This window comes from Wyeomyia smithii, chromosome 2, assembly GCF_029784165.1.
Source record: "Wyeomyia smithii strain HCP4-BCI-WySm-NY-G18 chromosome 2, ASM2978416v1, whole genome shotgun sequence".
Taxonomy (NCBI): domain Eukaryota; kingdom Metazoa; phylum Arthropoda; class Insecta; order Diptera; family Culicidae; genus Wyeomyia; species Wyeomyia smithii.
In genome coordinates this window covers 217,686,339-217,701,344 of record NC_073695.1, presented here as the reverse complement: position 1 = coordinate 217,701,344, position 15,006 = coordinate 217,686,339, and the positions used below count along the sequence as shown (strand labels likewise).

Genomic DNA, 15,006 nt, shown 5'->3' with positions numbered 1-15,006 from the left:
AACACAGTGGTAAGCTGGTTCTACACTCAAAATTGGACAGCTGGTAGATTTAGACTGCCAAAGCTCTAGTCACCGGTGGCCTTCTGTGTCCCACCAACTGATAGTATAATGAGTTGTTTGAGTCGAAACCAGACTTGGAAAGGTCTTTTTAGCTGCTACCGCTACCGCTGTTGCTCTTCGTTGCTGCTATCAGCTGCTGCTCAGTTGGGACGGTTCTTCCCACCATCCACAAATGAAATAATTGATTAAAGCTAAAGAAGACTGCTACATAGCCTAACAAACGCATTCCCGGTTAGGTATATTTTGTCTACCGTTTTAAAACGTTTAAAGAAAATATCATGTTTCAAGGACTCTCTAAATGCTTGCACCTGCGAAGGCACTTAAAAATTAGCATTCATTTATTAAGCTTACTTTGTTTGTGATTGCGACATCAATACCAGTTGATTACGTTTTCCAGTAAGTCTTTGCTATCGTCACAATTTATTACTACGACGCAAGCAGGTAATTTAACTTACTCGGTAATCGTTACTGCTTATTTTCCTAATATATCCTATGTTAACAAAGGTACCACCGAAGGCGGGAAAAGTAATACAGCAGATGAATAAATGCGAGTGAGACCGAGTCTGACCGAGATATCTACCAATTTTGCCATTCCAAACAATATACCTTCGTTTACATTGGCCACCAGCGTTGATTGTTTGCTTTATCTCAGCAGCAGTAGAGTAGTAGGTGGTAACGTTTCTGGTGCGAGAGTACTGCGAAATTTTCCAAACCACAAAACAAGCCAGACGGCTTGGAGCGAGGCAGTCTCTCGAGCCATTATGTAACAGTCGCTGGCTGTACCTTCGAGCGAGCGTATGCTGATGCCAAAGAATCATTGTTCTAGTTAACGAACGAACGAACGAACGGAGCGCAGCTGTTGGTTTGTGTGTAGGTATATTTGTGTGCCTCTGTACATTCAACGGCTGAGCCATTCTTCACCTGAATGGGAAAGCATTCCGTCCTGGGAGCAATTTCAGGTAGTGTTGTGCGAATAGGATCCCCGAGGTAAGGATTTCATTTTCCTATACTTCAAGAGTGGAGAACCGCTGTATGCAAGAAAGATTGTTTTCAATCAAGGCGAACTGGTCCCAAAGTGAATTGTGGAAACTGAGCCTTTGGATAAAGTTTATATCAAATCAACTCGCCTGATAGATTACAGATACTAAGAAGACTGTAAGCTAAGTTTAATCTATTTTAAACTCATATATATTTCTAAGCTGTGGTTTCTCTACACCTCATGAGGAGTTCTGTATCGTAACTACGAAAACTAATGGTGAAAATAACACAGAAGCCAACTCAATAAAACAACTCAGTTAAACCTTAATCAAAACGTGCGGAAGGGGCTCCGAGCTCGTATCAACCAAATCAAAAGTAGCGTTTCCTTCAGCATCACAAATTAGACCTCTTTGGCAGTATAATGTTTTTCGACGGATTTAAAATGGAAGAAGAACAGAAGAACCCCACTTCGCAACACGATATCCTTTTTTATTCCTCCCAGGGGCCCAGTCAATACGTGCATGCCTTTGTGCCAGCAGCAGCAATGAATTTCGTAAAAGTTTAAGCTTTTTTGGAAGTGAGGCATTCAAGTTCTTTTTTGCGCTCTTCCCGAAACTTCCAGCCCTTGGGGGTGGCTGGGTTGTAAAAACAGCATAGCAACGCACTAAGGACAGCGCTAGTGCGTGTGTTCATTTGCACACGGCAGGAGCAGCATTTAGTGAGTGGGTCGTAATCCCAATTCCCAGATTAAGAGTTTCTAGTGCTTCGGAATGGGTTTCCGAATGGAATGTGTTGGTCTGCGCAATCAAGTGAGTGCGAAGGAGCAATGGAAATGACCCGAGAATCGAAAACGAAAGGAAGTTGGAAATGAATTTTCATTTCCAGGAAGGCTCACAGTTAGATTGTTGAGCTTTAGGGAAAAATCCCATTGGGAAGACCGGTCGAAAGAAACGAACTAAGCATTAATCATTTTCAAGCTGATTTGAGCTGATGAAGCTTTGGCGTCTTCGAACCACGTTAGCCCATGCCACGATTGAACCCTTGACACACCCCCAGGACGTAATCGGAACTGGCCACAGACACAGGCACTAGGCAGTAAGAGAAAACAAAAAAATAACAGCAGACACTGCCGAGACTTACCGATACAGCTGGCCGAGATTGTAGTGCGCATTAATGTGCTCGGACGAATATTTGATAGCCTCCAGGAAGTGGTATTCGGCCGTCTCGAGTTCGCCCATCAGTGTGCCGATGTTGTTGTGCGCGCTGGCGTACGTTGGCCACAGTCGCAGCGCTTCCCGATAGTGAGCGATTGCCTGATCCGGTTGAGCCGAATCACGCAAAAAGTTGCCGAAATTATAGTGCATTTTGGCATTGTGTGGTAACGTTTTTAGACCGGATCTGTGGGGAAAGAAGAGAGTAGCATCGAATGGAACGTTAAAATTTTTCTATTCTCATTTTAGTCGATTTTTTTCCACTGTTGTTTTGTTGCTGTCTGCTGTTGAACCACTTTCACACCGGTTTGGCTTACCTAAGCAAGGCTTCCCGCGAGCTCCAGTCTAGGTTGCGGGAAAGAGTTTTCAGACATCCGGAGGCGAATAGTAGTATGCAAAAGGCGAGTATTGGCTTCCGCATGTTTGGTAATCGCTCCCAAGCCTGCTGAGCGCCGTACACCGTCAGGATGACGCTGCCCATGCTGGAATGTGGGAGAGAATGAGAAAAATTAGTCCCGTCAGACAATAGCGAACAATAAGCAAACATAAATAAAGAACAAATATGTGGTTTAAGATTGAAAAGGCACGTTTAACTATTTATATTTTAGTCTGATATTTGTTCATAGGATAATTGAGTTTTTAACAATATATTTTGTTCACAGTATATCATAATATTGAGTTTTCCATGTGAAGATATTTACTTATTATAATGAACGATTCAAAAAATCAGTAATATTTGATAATCGTGCAAAATCACTAAAAAAATATAAGTAAAACAATAGTAAAATTTATTAAAGTTTTCCATTTCGTCAGATATAAAAAAAAATTAAAAATCGTGTATTTTTTTAACTCCAGGGAAAATATGTGCAACATGAAAAACATTTAAAACCAAAAAAGTTCTTCAATTTTTTAGTTCTAGCAAAATCATACAATTAAAAAAACTCTTGTAACATCTGTAAAAAATTCAAGAAAATCGGACAGAAATTGACATTAAACGATTGGTTAGTAAAAAAAAAATTAAAATGTTTGCGAATTTTGTTGAAATTAAAATATATGTTGCCATATGAAATAGGTGTGATACAAAAAATAATCAAAGATCTGTTGTAAAAATCGCGAATACGTGAAGAAATATTGTATAAAATATTATTAAAAGGGTTCCATATCAGTGAATTTTAGTGAAAATCAAATGAAAATAAAAAGTCTGCCAAACCCGTCTGTTTATCTGTAACCACATCAAATTGAGCAGATATTTTTTTGCCTTTGTGTTTTCATAAGACAAAAAATATAAATAGGTCATGGATCAGGGTAGAGCGGGGCTAGTTGGTCATTTTTGGTCAAAATGTTCTGTAACTTTTTGTAGGAAATATTATGGCAAAACTCATTACATGGAAATGTTGTGTTAAGTCTAGAAAAAATATAAACTGTACAGAATAGTTAATGATTTTGCGGATATTCTATGTTTTTTGAGTGGATGTCAAATTGACCAACTAGCCCCTCAGCTGGGGTATGTTGGTTTGGGTGTGGGGTAAATTGACCGTTTTTATTTCGGAAGGACAATTCAGTTTTCCTTCCTCACTGCATTTGCGGCAGCCTGTAGCGTTCAGCGGAGGTCAAACCGCATTCGGTTTTTTGTTTATACGTTTGCTTTTTGAAATCCCAGACCATGAGAGAAGTAACTCAAAATTGTATGAAAAAAATCGTGTTACTCTTTCATACTTGACGAGAAGTATATGTATAATAGTTTGGTTGGGAACTAAACCAAAGACAATAAGGATTAAATTGAGAACCGGAGCCAAATTCTAGATTCGCATCTGTAATCACAAGCACAAAACTATAGCTACATTAAATTTTTTTTGTTAAAAGCTTGCTTTCGCCGAAATTTTCATCAGGTAGAAGGCATTTGTCGATGCATTAGTGTACGTTATAGTTATTTTAGATCAAGGACTCAGCATTTACATTGTGCAATAAAATATTCATCAAAATGACGATGAAATTGAGATATCTTTTACCAAATAGTTTATCGCTTCAAATATTTTCAGAATTTGCGAGAGTTTTTAAAAATGTCTAAAATTTGTCTCAGTGAATTTTAGTACAATCGCGTGTATTATAATCGCTTCGTAAAAGTGAAAAATTAAAAAATAAAAATGCTTGAAAGCTCTGCCAATTTTTGCGCGAGTTTCTTATGATTGAGACCTATCAAACTATTCAAGAATTTTGTTTCCATTTTGTTGTTTTGTTCTTTTTTTGATCAATATAACCTGTAAATAAATCAAATTTTCAAAGCATTCATCGCCAATTGAATTTTTTAAATACACTAATATTTTTACGCGAGGGATACGTTCCAAAATTGTATAGGCTCGCGTGAAAAAAGTTATTTTTGAGTTGCAAATATAACGAAGAAAAACGTCCCAAAATGTTTGAACCTCATTTGAATATGATAGTGGTCAATCTAGAGACCAAAATGCAATATATTAAATTTTAAGTATTTAACTTGTGGTTTTTCTCGAAATCTCATATATGTTCACTCGTGGCCTAAAACGGAAAACGTGATTGAAATGAGGTCGATATCTTCTACCGTTTTTGAGTAATGGAGGAAAGGAACCTGCGTAAAATAATCGTGTAAAAAAAGACCTTTCCGTAAGTATTTCCAAAAACAATTTAAAAAATCAAGAAAAAAATTGTAATGCCGTTATTTCGTTCATTTAAATTACTACCCATTTCTAAGAAGGGCTTATGTAAAAGAGGTATCGAAGATTACAAATATTTTTGGAGTTTTAACGGTTTATTTGTTTGGTTTGAAGTTTTCAGTCTTTGTTTAAAAAAAAATTCAATAAAAACTACAAAGGATAGGATAAACATTCAGGCTTTTATGATCACTAAGAAATTGGAAAAAAGTGAAATGTAAAAAAATGGTATTTCCAACGCTGCCAAAATAACTTGTGGTGGATGCAGGCCCGGATTCAAGGAGGGGGGGGGGGTTGCAAATGCCCCGTGCCTCTCGATGCGAGGGCCCCCCTAGTCCTGGGCCAGATGTGAAGGCAAAGTGGAGACCTTTTTTTTTGCTCGTTATTTTAAAATTTAAAGTTTTCCTACCTCTATTTTTTTTGGAAAAGAGAGCCCCATGAAAATATCTGCCTCGGGCACCCGGCACCTAAATCCGGTCCTGGGTGGATGGCCCGAAGAAAGTTTTAGATAATTATTGTTTCGTTTCAGAAAAAATTACGGACCGTAAAAAACTTCGTCTTGGAAAACCCTTCAAAAATAATTATAGATTGAGTATCTCAAAAAACCTCCCAGCTGATCTTGAGGTACGATGCTGGCCTAACAAGCCAGTCGTCGTAGGTTCGAGTCTCGGCTCGGGAGAGTCTGTTAGTGTTAGTAGGTTTGTAGCGCTAGCTCCGAAATTGTCCTGTACATTTCTTTTAGCTGCGAAGTCTGTATACAATAAACAGAAGATCAAGCTCCGAAACGGAATGTAGCACCAAGGCTTTGCTTTTTTTATTTCAAAAAATAACTGTTAAAAGATCTAATTTATTGATTACCAAACTTCATGTTGTTAGCTAAAAATTTATATTTGCTTGAACTTGGTTTGAATTATCTAAAAAAGACAAATCGTTCTTTCCAATGGACATTATGCCAAAGATAGCTTAATGTCCTAGGAAGCCATTCTTACTGTTTTCCCATACCTTCCGGAGTACCCCAAGGTAGCATATTGGGACCGCTTATCTTCGTACTCTTCACGAATGACATCTGCGACTCCATCGCCTCCGAAAAATTATTGTATGCAGACGATCTTAAAATCTTTCGCACTATTGCATCTGTTTCTGATGGCAATGCCCTGCAGCACGATGCAGACAGCATATTGCATTGGTGCCTTGTGAACGGCATGGAAGTGAACACGAACAGATGTTACATCATTTCGTTTAGTAGGCTTTGAAGCCCACAACACTTTACGTACAGAATAAACGAAAGAAATTTGATTCGATGTGACTCAATAAAAGATCTTGGAGTCTCGATTGACAGTAAGCTACGATTCGACGAGCATGTTACCACCGTTTCGTCTAAATAATACGCTATACTTGGTTTCATTCGACGGAACACCTCGCATTTCGAAGACATCTACGCCCTGAAAACACTCTACTGCTCTTTGGTTCGCAGCATCTTGGAGTATGTCGCCCCTGTTTGGGCACCGTACAACACTGGACTTATGAATAAAATCGAGAGCGTCCAACGTTCTTCTGTTCGATATGCTTTGCGTCGACTTCCATGGCAGAATCCCTTACACCTCCCTACTTATGAGCATCGTTGTCAGCTGATAAACCTAAGCTCACTAGCCGAGCGTAAAGTGTTATCGCAAAGGTTACTTATTTATGATCTTCTGATAAACACAATCGATCTTCTTCAACATTTAAACATCCATGCGCCCCATCGTCGCTTACGCAACCGAACGTTTCTATGGACTCCGATCCACCGCACCACGTATGGCCAGCATAATCCGTTAGATTACAGTTGTAGGCTCTTCAACGAAATTAGCCACGAATTCGACTTTAATATAAGCAAAACTAGATTTGAAAACGCAATATTTTGATTAAATTGAGGTTTAATTGTCTGTACTGTATTATTACTGAAGACTAAACAATAAAAAAGATCAATGTTCAGCTGACCTTTTGTGGTAGTTCATTAAGCAGACAGTATGAGCAGTAGGGAAAGCGAAAAATAAGCGAACTGGAAATATGATACAGATTTGGGAAAAATATACCGCATCCCGACGAGATTTGTAGTATTTATTTTGAATATGAACTTTTCAAGATAAATGATTTTTAAAATATATATTATTATTTCTATTTGAAAAGTTGTTTTTTACTGTGTACATTTTATCAGAAAGACAAATTTGCTATCAACAGCTATATCGAAGATGTCACAGTGATAAAACAAACCGTACAGGCTACATAAGCCTTTCTCAAAAATCAATCGTGATTCAAAAAAAAAACTAATAGCACAAAAAAGTCCTATGATGCTTGAAATTGATTCATACAGTGCTATTCTTCATATGTAAATATATGAAGAAAAATTCTTCATATATAAATCTGGCCATAGAGTTCCGCTCATGGAAACGGAAAATAATTGTCTACCATGTAGACAATTATATTTTATTTCGAGGAAATTTTACAAACAAACAGAAGGAGCGTATATGGAAAATCCTCTATCACCTATTCTATTTAAACGTATTATGATTAAGGGCTCAAAAAAACAAGGCTTTTTCCATGATTTTTCTACAGGACATTTGAAATGTAAGGTATATAAATAATATATCATTGAATTGAGCAACTCTTTAAGAATAGAAAAATATATTTTTATTGCTATTTTTGCAGCGATTGCCGTGAACCACTTTTTTTAAAAGTTGTTCCGCGGCGAGCAGTAGAAGTCGTGCCCAACTCCACCTATAACCAAAATAAAAATTATTTCATTATCTACATAAATGTCGCTAGTGAAGTACACATGATTATATTTTTAGAATTTTTCTTCGCAACATGGCAACGACAACGACAAAAAAAAATCAACTTCGATTGTTTATAACTTAACTTGTTGTTAATCAATCGCAATCTAATGAAGAAGCTACAGTTAAAATTTCAAGTCAATCGGATGTAAACTTTTTCAGTTCTACTGCTCGCCGATTTTGAAAACATGGTTTTGAGAAAAACGCGTTTAAAGTTTCAAATTGCTTTAAATCTTAAGAATCGCAACTGTAAAGCCCCTAATATTTTTTTTACCTTAATCTTCCTCTACTTCCTTTTTTTATCTGATCTAAGGCTGCGCCTACCCTCTTTCGCGGTATCAGACATGCGACGCTCAGTGACTTTGACGCGGTTGGCGTCCGGTCCCACGCAAAACTCAAACTTGTCACTCATATTCAAGTATTTTTGAGTATAACTCACAGTTAAAAAGTATCAAAAAAACCAAAAAAAGAACGTACACAACGAGAACGGCTGATCGACTAAACAAAGGGAATTCGTGAGAAAACACGTGCTGTACAGACGCTGTAACGGTCGAAACTTGATGCAGCGACCTCTATACTACAAATCTGAAACACGATATCGATCATAGGTAACTTCTACTAGTTTACAAAGCCTCGAAATTAAAAACAAAAACGAGCATCGCCAAAATAAACGAAAAATGTTTTTTGGCGCATGAAAGTTGTTCGGTAAAAATTGATTTAAGCGAATTTTGAGCTTAGATCAGTACTTGGGCGATGTAGATTTTGATTCTAGGATGGTTTTAGCATGATTTTAACCAATAAAAAAAAATGACAAGAAAAAAAAATTTTGGTAGATATAACCCCTTAAGTTGAAAATGAACTTGAAGAAAAAGACTCCTACCCGAATTTTGGTGGGGATACGTGGACGATATAGTGAAGTGAATTTATAAAAATATTCCTTTTAGTTTGAATATTGAACAAAACACTAGGCATTTTTTTCAGCTGAAGTCGTTGTGAAACAGAATCCGACCATGTCGTATTTGAAATTTTTACGAAAACCAGGCACACGAAACAATTAATACCTACCACTTCGAATCACTCCTTCTAAAATGAAATGGCTACTTTTAGCAAGTGAACCATCGTGTGGAATCTAAGCCTTTTTGCAATGTAGCAATGGAAAATTTGACATAGCTTAGCAAAATAAATGTGATAGAAACCATCCGAGCTTTTTTTGATAAAAATAAACGAATCCAACATACGACATCCTACAAAACACTTTCACCGCTACCGGAAGTTCGGAACAGGGTAGTTGTTGAAAACGACTTTACCTGAAATTCGTCGACAGCTCTTGCGTTCTTATTTCAGTACCTAAACCAATTTGTTTACTCTTTGAATCTAAAAATTTGTATCAATTTATTTCCTTCTCCAAATTAAAATAAAGATAAATTATATAGAATTGTACATTTGTATTGAAAACCATCTCATGTCCGAATGAAAACAATCGTATCATCGTATTGCGAAAAACGATAGGTGAAAGCAATAGATTTAAAAGTGCAGAAAATTGAAAGTGTGATGTAAAGTGCACATAAATTAAAATAAAGATTCGTGAAAATCGATCTAAATCTGAAAAATTTGTCCCACCCTTTTTTTCTGTATTTAAATATGTTTTAACATTCTAAATTGATCCCGCATACATCCAAAGAATGACCTTGCGATTTGTTCATAGTCTACAAATGCATGACGAATCGGATATTGGAAACGTTCAAACTTAAAGGGCAAATCATGATTAGTTTTATCGGAATGACAACATTTCTGCCTTTTGGCTTTTGTACTTCATCCCGTTTTCAGAATCACACATATTGAGTGGTATTCGGTATTTTTTTAGTGTTTTCTAGAAACCAGTACTCGCCATCTTGGAAAATAAAAAAGGGGCCGAGGTTGATTTTTGGCTTTTGTGCAAGATCCTGAACATTTTCAGCTGTTTCCGGAATCATTAATTGGAATATGTGTTTCATTTGTGTGGGACTCATTCCCCCCACCAGGGGGAGGGACGTATCAAAATGATATTTTTGCTTTAGAAAGCTCCAACATGCCGAATTTGGTTCGATTTGAATTATTAGATCTCGAGTTATGGAGATATTTGTTTTTCATTTGTATGAGAGCCCTCCCCACAGTGCAGGGAGGGATTTTAAGCTACAATACAAGCATTTTTCGCCCTCAAACAATGTCTACATACCAAATTTCTTTCATTTACTTGATTAATTTTCAAATTATTCAGAAATTTTATTTGTGTGAGAGCCTCCCCCCTTCCTGTCCCTTGCAGAGGAGGGAGGGGCCTCAAACTATCATAAAAACCGTTCCCGGTTCCAAGTTCCCTTACATACAAATTTTCACGCCGATTAGTTCAAGACAAACAAAACACAATTTTTATATGTTTAGATTATCAATCGTTATAATAAATCCATCAAAAACTTTTTCATTTTAAAATCGAATCAAATTTTGCGCGTTATTGTATAGGCTTTTATTAAAGCATTGTAACCCAGAAGTGTTTGGTTGCATAGAAAAAATGTCTGAAAAAGGATTGTAGGGAACTGATAGGGTAACGGGGGTATTTTGGCCAGCTTTGGGAAGTGTTCGCACTGTTCATTAAAAACAAACACAATTTTTCAACATAAATACCTACTCTATTATACCATTGTTAAAAGATAAGTGTCTATTTTAATATTCACCGTTCAACAATGCAATATATTGAAAATTATCCTAGAAATATCAAAATTTCTACGAAGTACTAAAAACATATTTTGGTCCACCAAATTTTTACTTTAGCCCACCTTTATATCTACAGACGTGTATGGAAATAGTTCGGACTAATTATATTTAGGATCATCATCGGTATTTTTAGAGCAAAAATAGTGGGTTTGAGGAGAACATCCTTCTGATGTGAATTTTTGTAAATTTTAGGCATCCAAAAATGAAATGATTTGGCTTATAGCGGTTTGACAGGCATTATCATCTAATTTCATATCGTTAAATGTGATAAATTAAGAAGTAATTACCTGTAATTTGTCACAAGCTGCTTCTTTGTTCACGTGAAACGACCGAACGGTAATCAAAGGGATGTCAAACTCTTAGGTGTGTTATTTAATGTTGCATGCATAGTTTTCTAATATTCAATGAATTTACCAGATAAAATGCGTAAAATGTTACCCGTTAAATGTTACCCGTTAAATGCGTATTTTTGGTGGGCCAAAATATGCATGTGGGCCAAAATACCCCCGTTACCCTACTACCTTGAAAAAATATCTACATTGTGAAAAAATTCTAACTCCTTATTAAAAGACGAAAAGTGTGGAATTTTTTATAATTTTTCAAAATAAGCTGGAAGTTTTGAAAATAAATGAAAAAACAATTTTATTCTCGGAGGCTAAGCTTAGCAGTATTTTTTTTTGTAAAATTATTCAAAAATTTGTAATTACCTTGCAAAAAAATTCGCCTGTCAAGATTTTAAAGAAAAAGAGTATTTTTTGAGTACGATGATCATTTTACACGCCAACTTCGTGGAAAAATTAGGAAATTTGGCAGGGATATTAATAACAGTAGTAGAATTAACCAAACCGAATCAAAACAATATTGGGTTTTGCTAAGGACCCTAATAATAAGTTAGATAAAGCAGAAGTCTTTGTTAGGTATAATAATATAGATTTCTAAATTCTACTAAATCCTGCAAATCAGAATCTATAATCATTTGCGAAAAAATTAAAAACATCGCCGCCGAAAAAATCTTTTCCAAATATGTATTGCTGCTTAAGAAGAGAATTTCATGTGAACCTCACAATTTCAAAATTTGGTACAGTTATAAAAAATCTTTGAAACCCGAAAAGAGTTTTCAGCTTTCGAGCAATCTTTGAATCCTAAATTGAAAATTAGAATATTTTTCGTCTGCAAAATTTTAATATATTTTGAAAAATCAGTCTAATGTAAACATTTTGTACCATCTCATGGGTTTAGACACATGTAAAATCTAAATGAATGTAAAAATATTACGAACAATTGGTAAATAATATTGAATTTTATGAAAACTGTTAGCCTTTTTGTAATGACTCAATGGGTATACTGTAAAATTTTTGCTGCATTTTTTTGTTTTTATCTTCGACAAAATTATTTATAAACAAAAACTAATATATTTTTTTTGGTTTTGTTGAAGTTATTGTTTTCCTGATTCTGTTGAAACTCATCAATGTATTTTTCATAGAAAGTGAACAAAACAACAACGTTCGTGTAATTTAGAAATGCAGCAAAAACACTGGTTACGTTGAACGTGCGTTCATATAAATCCCATAAAATCTCCCAATAAACGGAATTTTGCCAATGGCTGCGTGTACTTTGGTTTTATGATTCAGAAAAAAAAACACTTTGCAGTTAACATTTGCTTACAGTACTGAAAAGTCTAATATTTTTTTCGGACTACCATTCGCTTAGAAATCTAATCGGAAACCTTCGTCGTCGAATGTTTCGGCAGAATGCGTGATTCTTCTATATCCGTACGTTTATTATACCTTCTCATTCTTTTAACGATCTGCTTCGTGATATTCCTCCCCGATATGAGGGGGCAAAATAGCAAATCTGCTTAGCAGCATAAAATGTTCTCCCATGTGCACAGTCACACTTACCTTGGAATATACAGCACTCGCTCGGCAATGACAAAACCGACGGTTACGACCAAATTTGTGGCCGGCAGGAACGGCAGAACTAATAACAGAAACCCTAATACGACCGGAACGTGACGTTGATGCTGTTTTGAGATGGAAGATAAAGAAGGGAAAGGAAAGAATGATATAAAATTGACAAAACTCACACTAGGAAAACGTTTCGAGCCATGAAATCGTGCCATTTTGCAGGCGGAAAATCTTCCCAACCAAAATAGGAACAGCATTAGAAACAGAAACCATATCGTGCTAGTATTTTTCGGATGACCATTCGCGAATACGGTGGAAAGCGCTTTTAATGGCACAAACCAGCAGCAGCAAACGGAAATAACCACACTGCTTATGTTTATGACTACCGGCATCGGGGGTCGTACGTGGCTGCGGTGAACATCGAGGTACGTGATGAAATGTATTTTGGGGATGATTGGGCTCAAAAATCATGTGAATGTAGCCAGGTTTGATTCGTTTCCTTAGTCATGACACACAGTCATTGGGCTGAGACAAACATAGAAATTTGCTTGCATCGTCAAATTACTTCCCAGCATCACAGTCGGAATCCGGCTGGCAGCAAACACTTTCTGTCTTACTATTCGTGCGACGCTTTTTTACCTAATGAATACGAATGAGTTGGAAGTTCCGGCCCGAAGGCTTACCATCTTCCGGAAAACTTGGACCGAACGAACGAAACGTGCGCTCGCTGTACCGCTTGCTTCTTTCATCTTTCTTCCACTTCACAACTTTCAGTATCTGAAAAGATGAGAAAGCAAACCCGAACGTGCTGACCGGATTTTATGCAGGTAGACAAAAAAAAAAAACAGGCAACCACAGAAAAGAAAAGAATCTAAAGGAAATTGGAAGGTGTGTGCAAAAGTTGCACTTTACTGTGGGCCGGGGAGGAAGGAAACAAGCGGCCGGAAAGAAAAAGTTGTAAAGGAAAAGTTTTCCTAGGGAAGGAAACTAGTGGAGGTGGTGAAGTTGATTTAATTTATTCATAACATTTACCAAGCGGCAATCGGAACGGGCGAAACGCTTGGCAGGATCGTAGGAACTGAAGTATGATTGCAATACGGTAGAATACGGAAGGAACAAAACTATTGGCGTTCGGTAACCAATTGACCCGATCGGCAGAATGCAACCTTAAAATTGTTTGATTTTTTTTCCAGGTTGAGACAATCTAATCTTCAACTCCGTGAGGATTAATTTTAATTTTATTGTTGTTATTATTATGTTTTTTTTTTTGTGTATTTTGCATATTCAAATTCGAATCGAATTTATGGAATTTAATATTCCACTTCAGTCGGAATAACTTCGATCACCATCTTGGCAGCATATTTACTACGCTTACTGCGGAAATGGGCGTTGTAGGGAAAGTCGACGAGCGAATAGTGTGGCTGGTTCGTGCAAGGACGAAGAGCAAGTTGAACAAACGAGGCAGAGGGAAAAGAGTCTTTTAACAAAGTGCTTGATATTAATTATTTATTACAGCTACACGCACTTAATTTAGCCGTGCAACCACTGCTGCTACCGCTCCAGTAAACAGGGGGGCTTCGATTTGTGCGGTTACAGCCGGGGTGGATTTCAATTATACCCTATCTAACGATGCACGGAGTTGATTATATTCTTTTCCAACTGACTTGAGTAATTTCCTGCCAGGGAAAACGTGTTTCAGGCGAAGAGGAAGAACATTTTCACACCTCGCGTCATTGTCGATTATTTATTTCTATTAGGGGTGAACCTTGGATGGATGATGAACTCACTAGAAAGAAAGAACAAATAAAATAAAAGAACCGACACCAGTGAATGGGTCTACACTGTTGTTTGGCGGCGGATGATTTATGATTTTAAAAGTAGCTATTTGAACATTTTTGTTATCTTTAAAAAAATGGTATTCAGCTCTTAAGTGGCTGTTAGTGGTAATTCAGTGCAATTTTTTGGATGAGATGTTGTTTACATAATGATTTAGTCATCTCGAGTTCGTAACTAACGTATTGGAGACACTCAATCGAATGATGATTTAGGTGCCATACTAAAAATAATCAATTTAATTAATGAGCCAGCTGATACCCGGCCACTTCACGACGTGTATCTCGAAAATGTGTCATAATCATAACCAAATGTTAACATCACCATGTTGGATTTATGAAGCGTAAGTCAAGTTTCACGAATCAGGTTTCGGAAAAGCTTCTAATATGAAAAAACACTCCCCGCACTCGAATATATGCGTGAATTTTCCTAAAGCAAAAGCTGCTTTGAGCTTGTGCAGTGAACCTGTTTTGACTAGTGTAATCTTTCATTGTTTTCCAAATTGAGCTTTTGGAATGAACTTTTTCTTATTCTGTTGACCAGTGTTACAGGTTTTTAGCCACTCCTGTGAATTTTGGTGCCCCCAGCCACCAACATTTTTTCAAAGACTTAAATGAATTGTCTCGTAAACATAACGTTGAATGACGAACCCGACGAGCAATAACTGCGCAAACTCTCACGTAAGTTGACGCGTTTTGGTAATGGCTAGGGGCACCAATATTCACAGGAATGGTCAAAAACCTACAATCACAGCATTTTTTCGCTTTTGTCG

At 36.8% G+C, this 15,006-nt stretch overlaps 1 protein-coding gene across 9 annotated transcripts in view; it reads right to left on the bottom strand.

The window, feature by feature from the left end:
• LOC129725242 (protein O-mannosyl-transferase TMTC1-like) overlaps positions 1 to 15,006 on the bottom strand; it is a 577,063-nt gene that overhangs the window by 55,327 nt on the left and 506,730 nt on the right. For all 9 annotated transcript variants that reach the window (XM_055680803.1, XM_055680807.1, XM_055680804.1 and 6 more), the window contains 3 exons: positions 12,396 to 12,517; positions 2,567 to 2,731; positions 2,179 to 2,436 (listed from right to left, as the gene is read on the bottom strand). In XM_055680803.1, the coding sequence (XP_055536778.1) occupies positions 2,179 to 2,436; positions 2,567 to 2,731; positions 12,396 to 12,517 (545 nt within the window). The remainder of the gene's footprint in view (positions 1 to 2,178; positions 2,437 to 2,566; positions 2,732 to 12,395; positions 12,518 to 15,006) is intronic.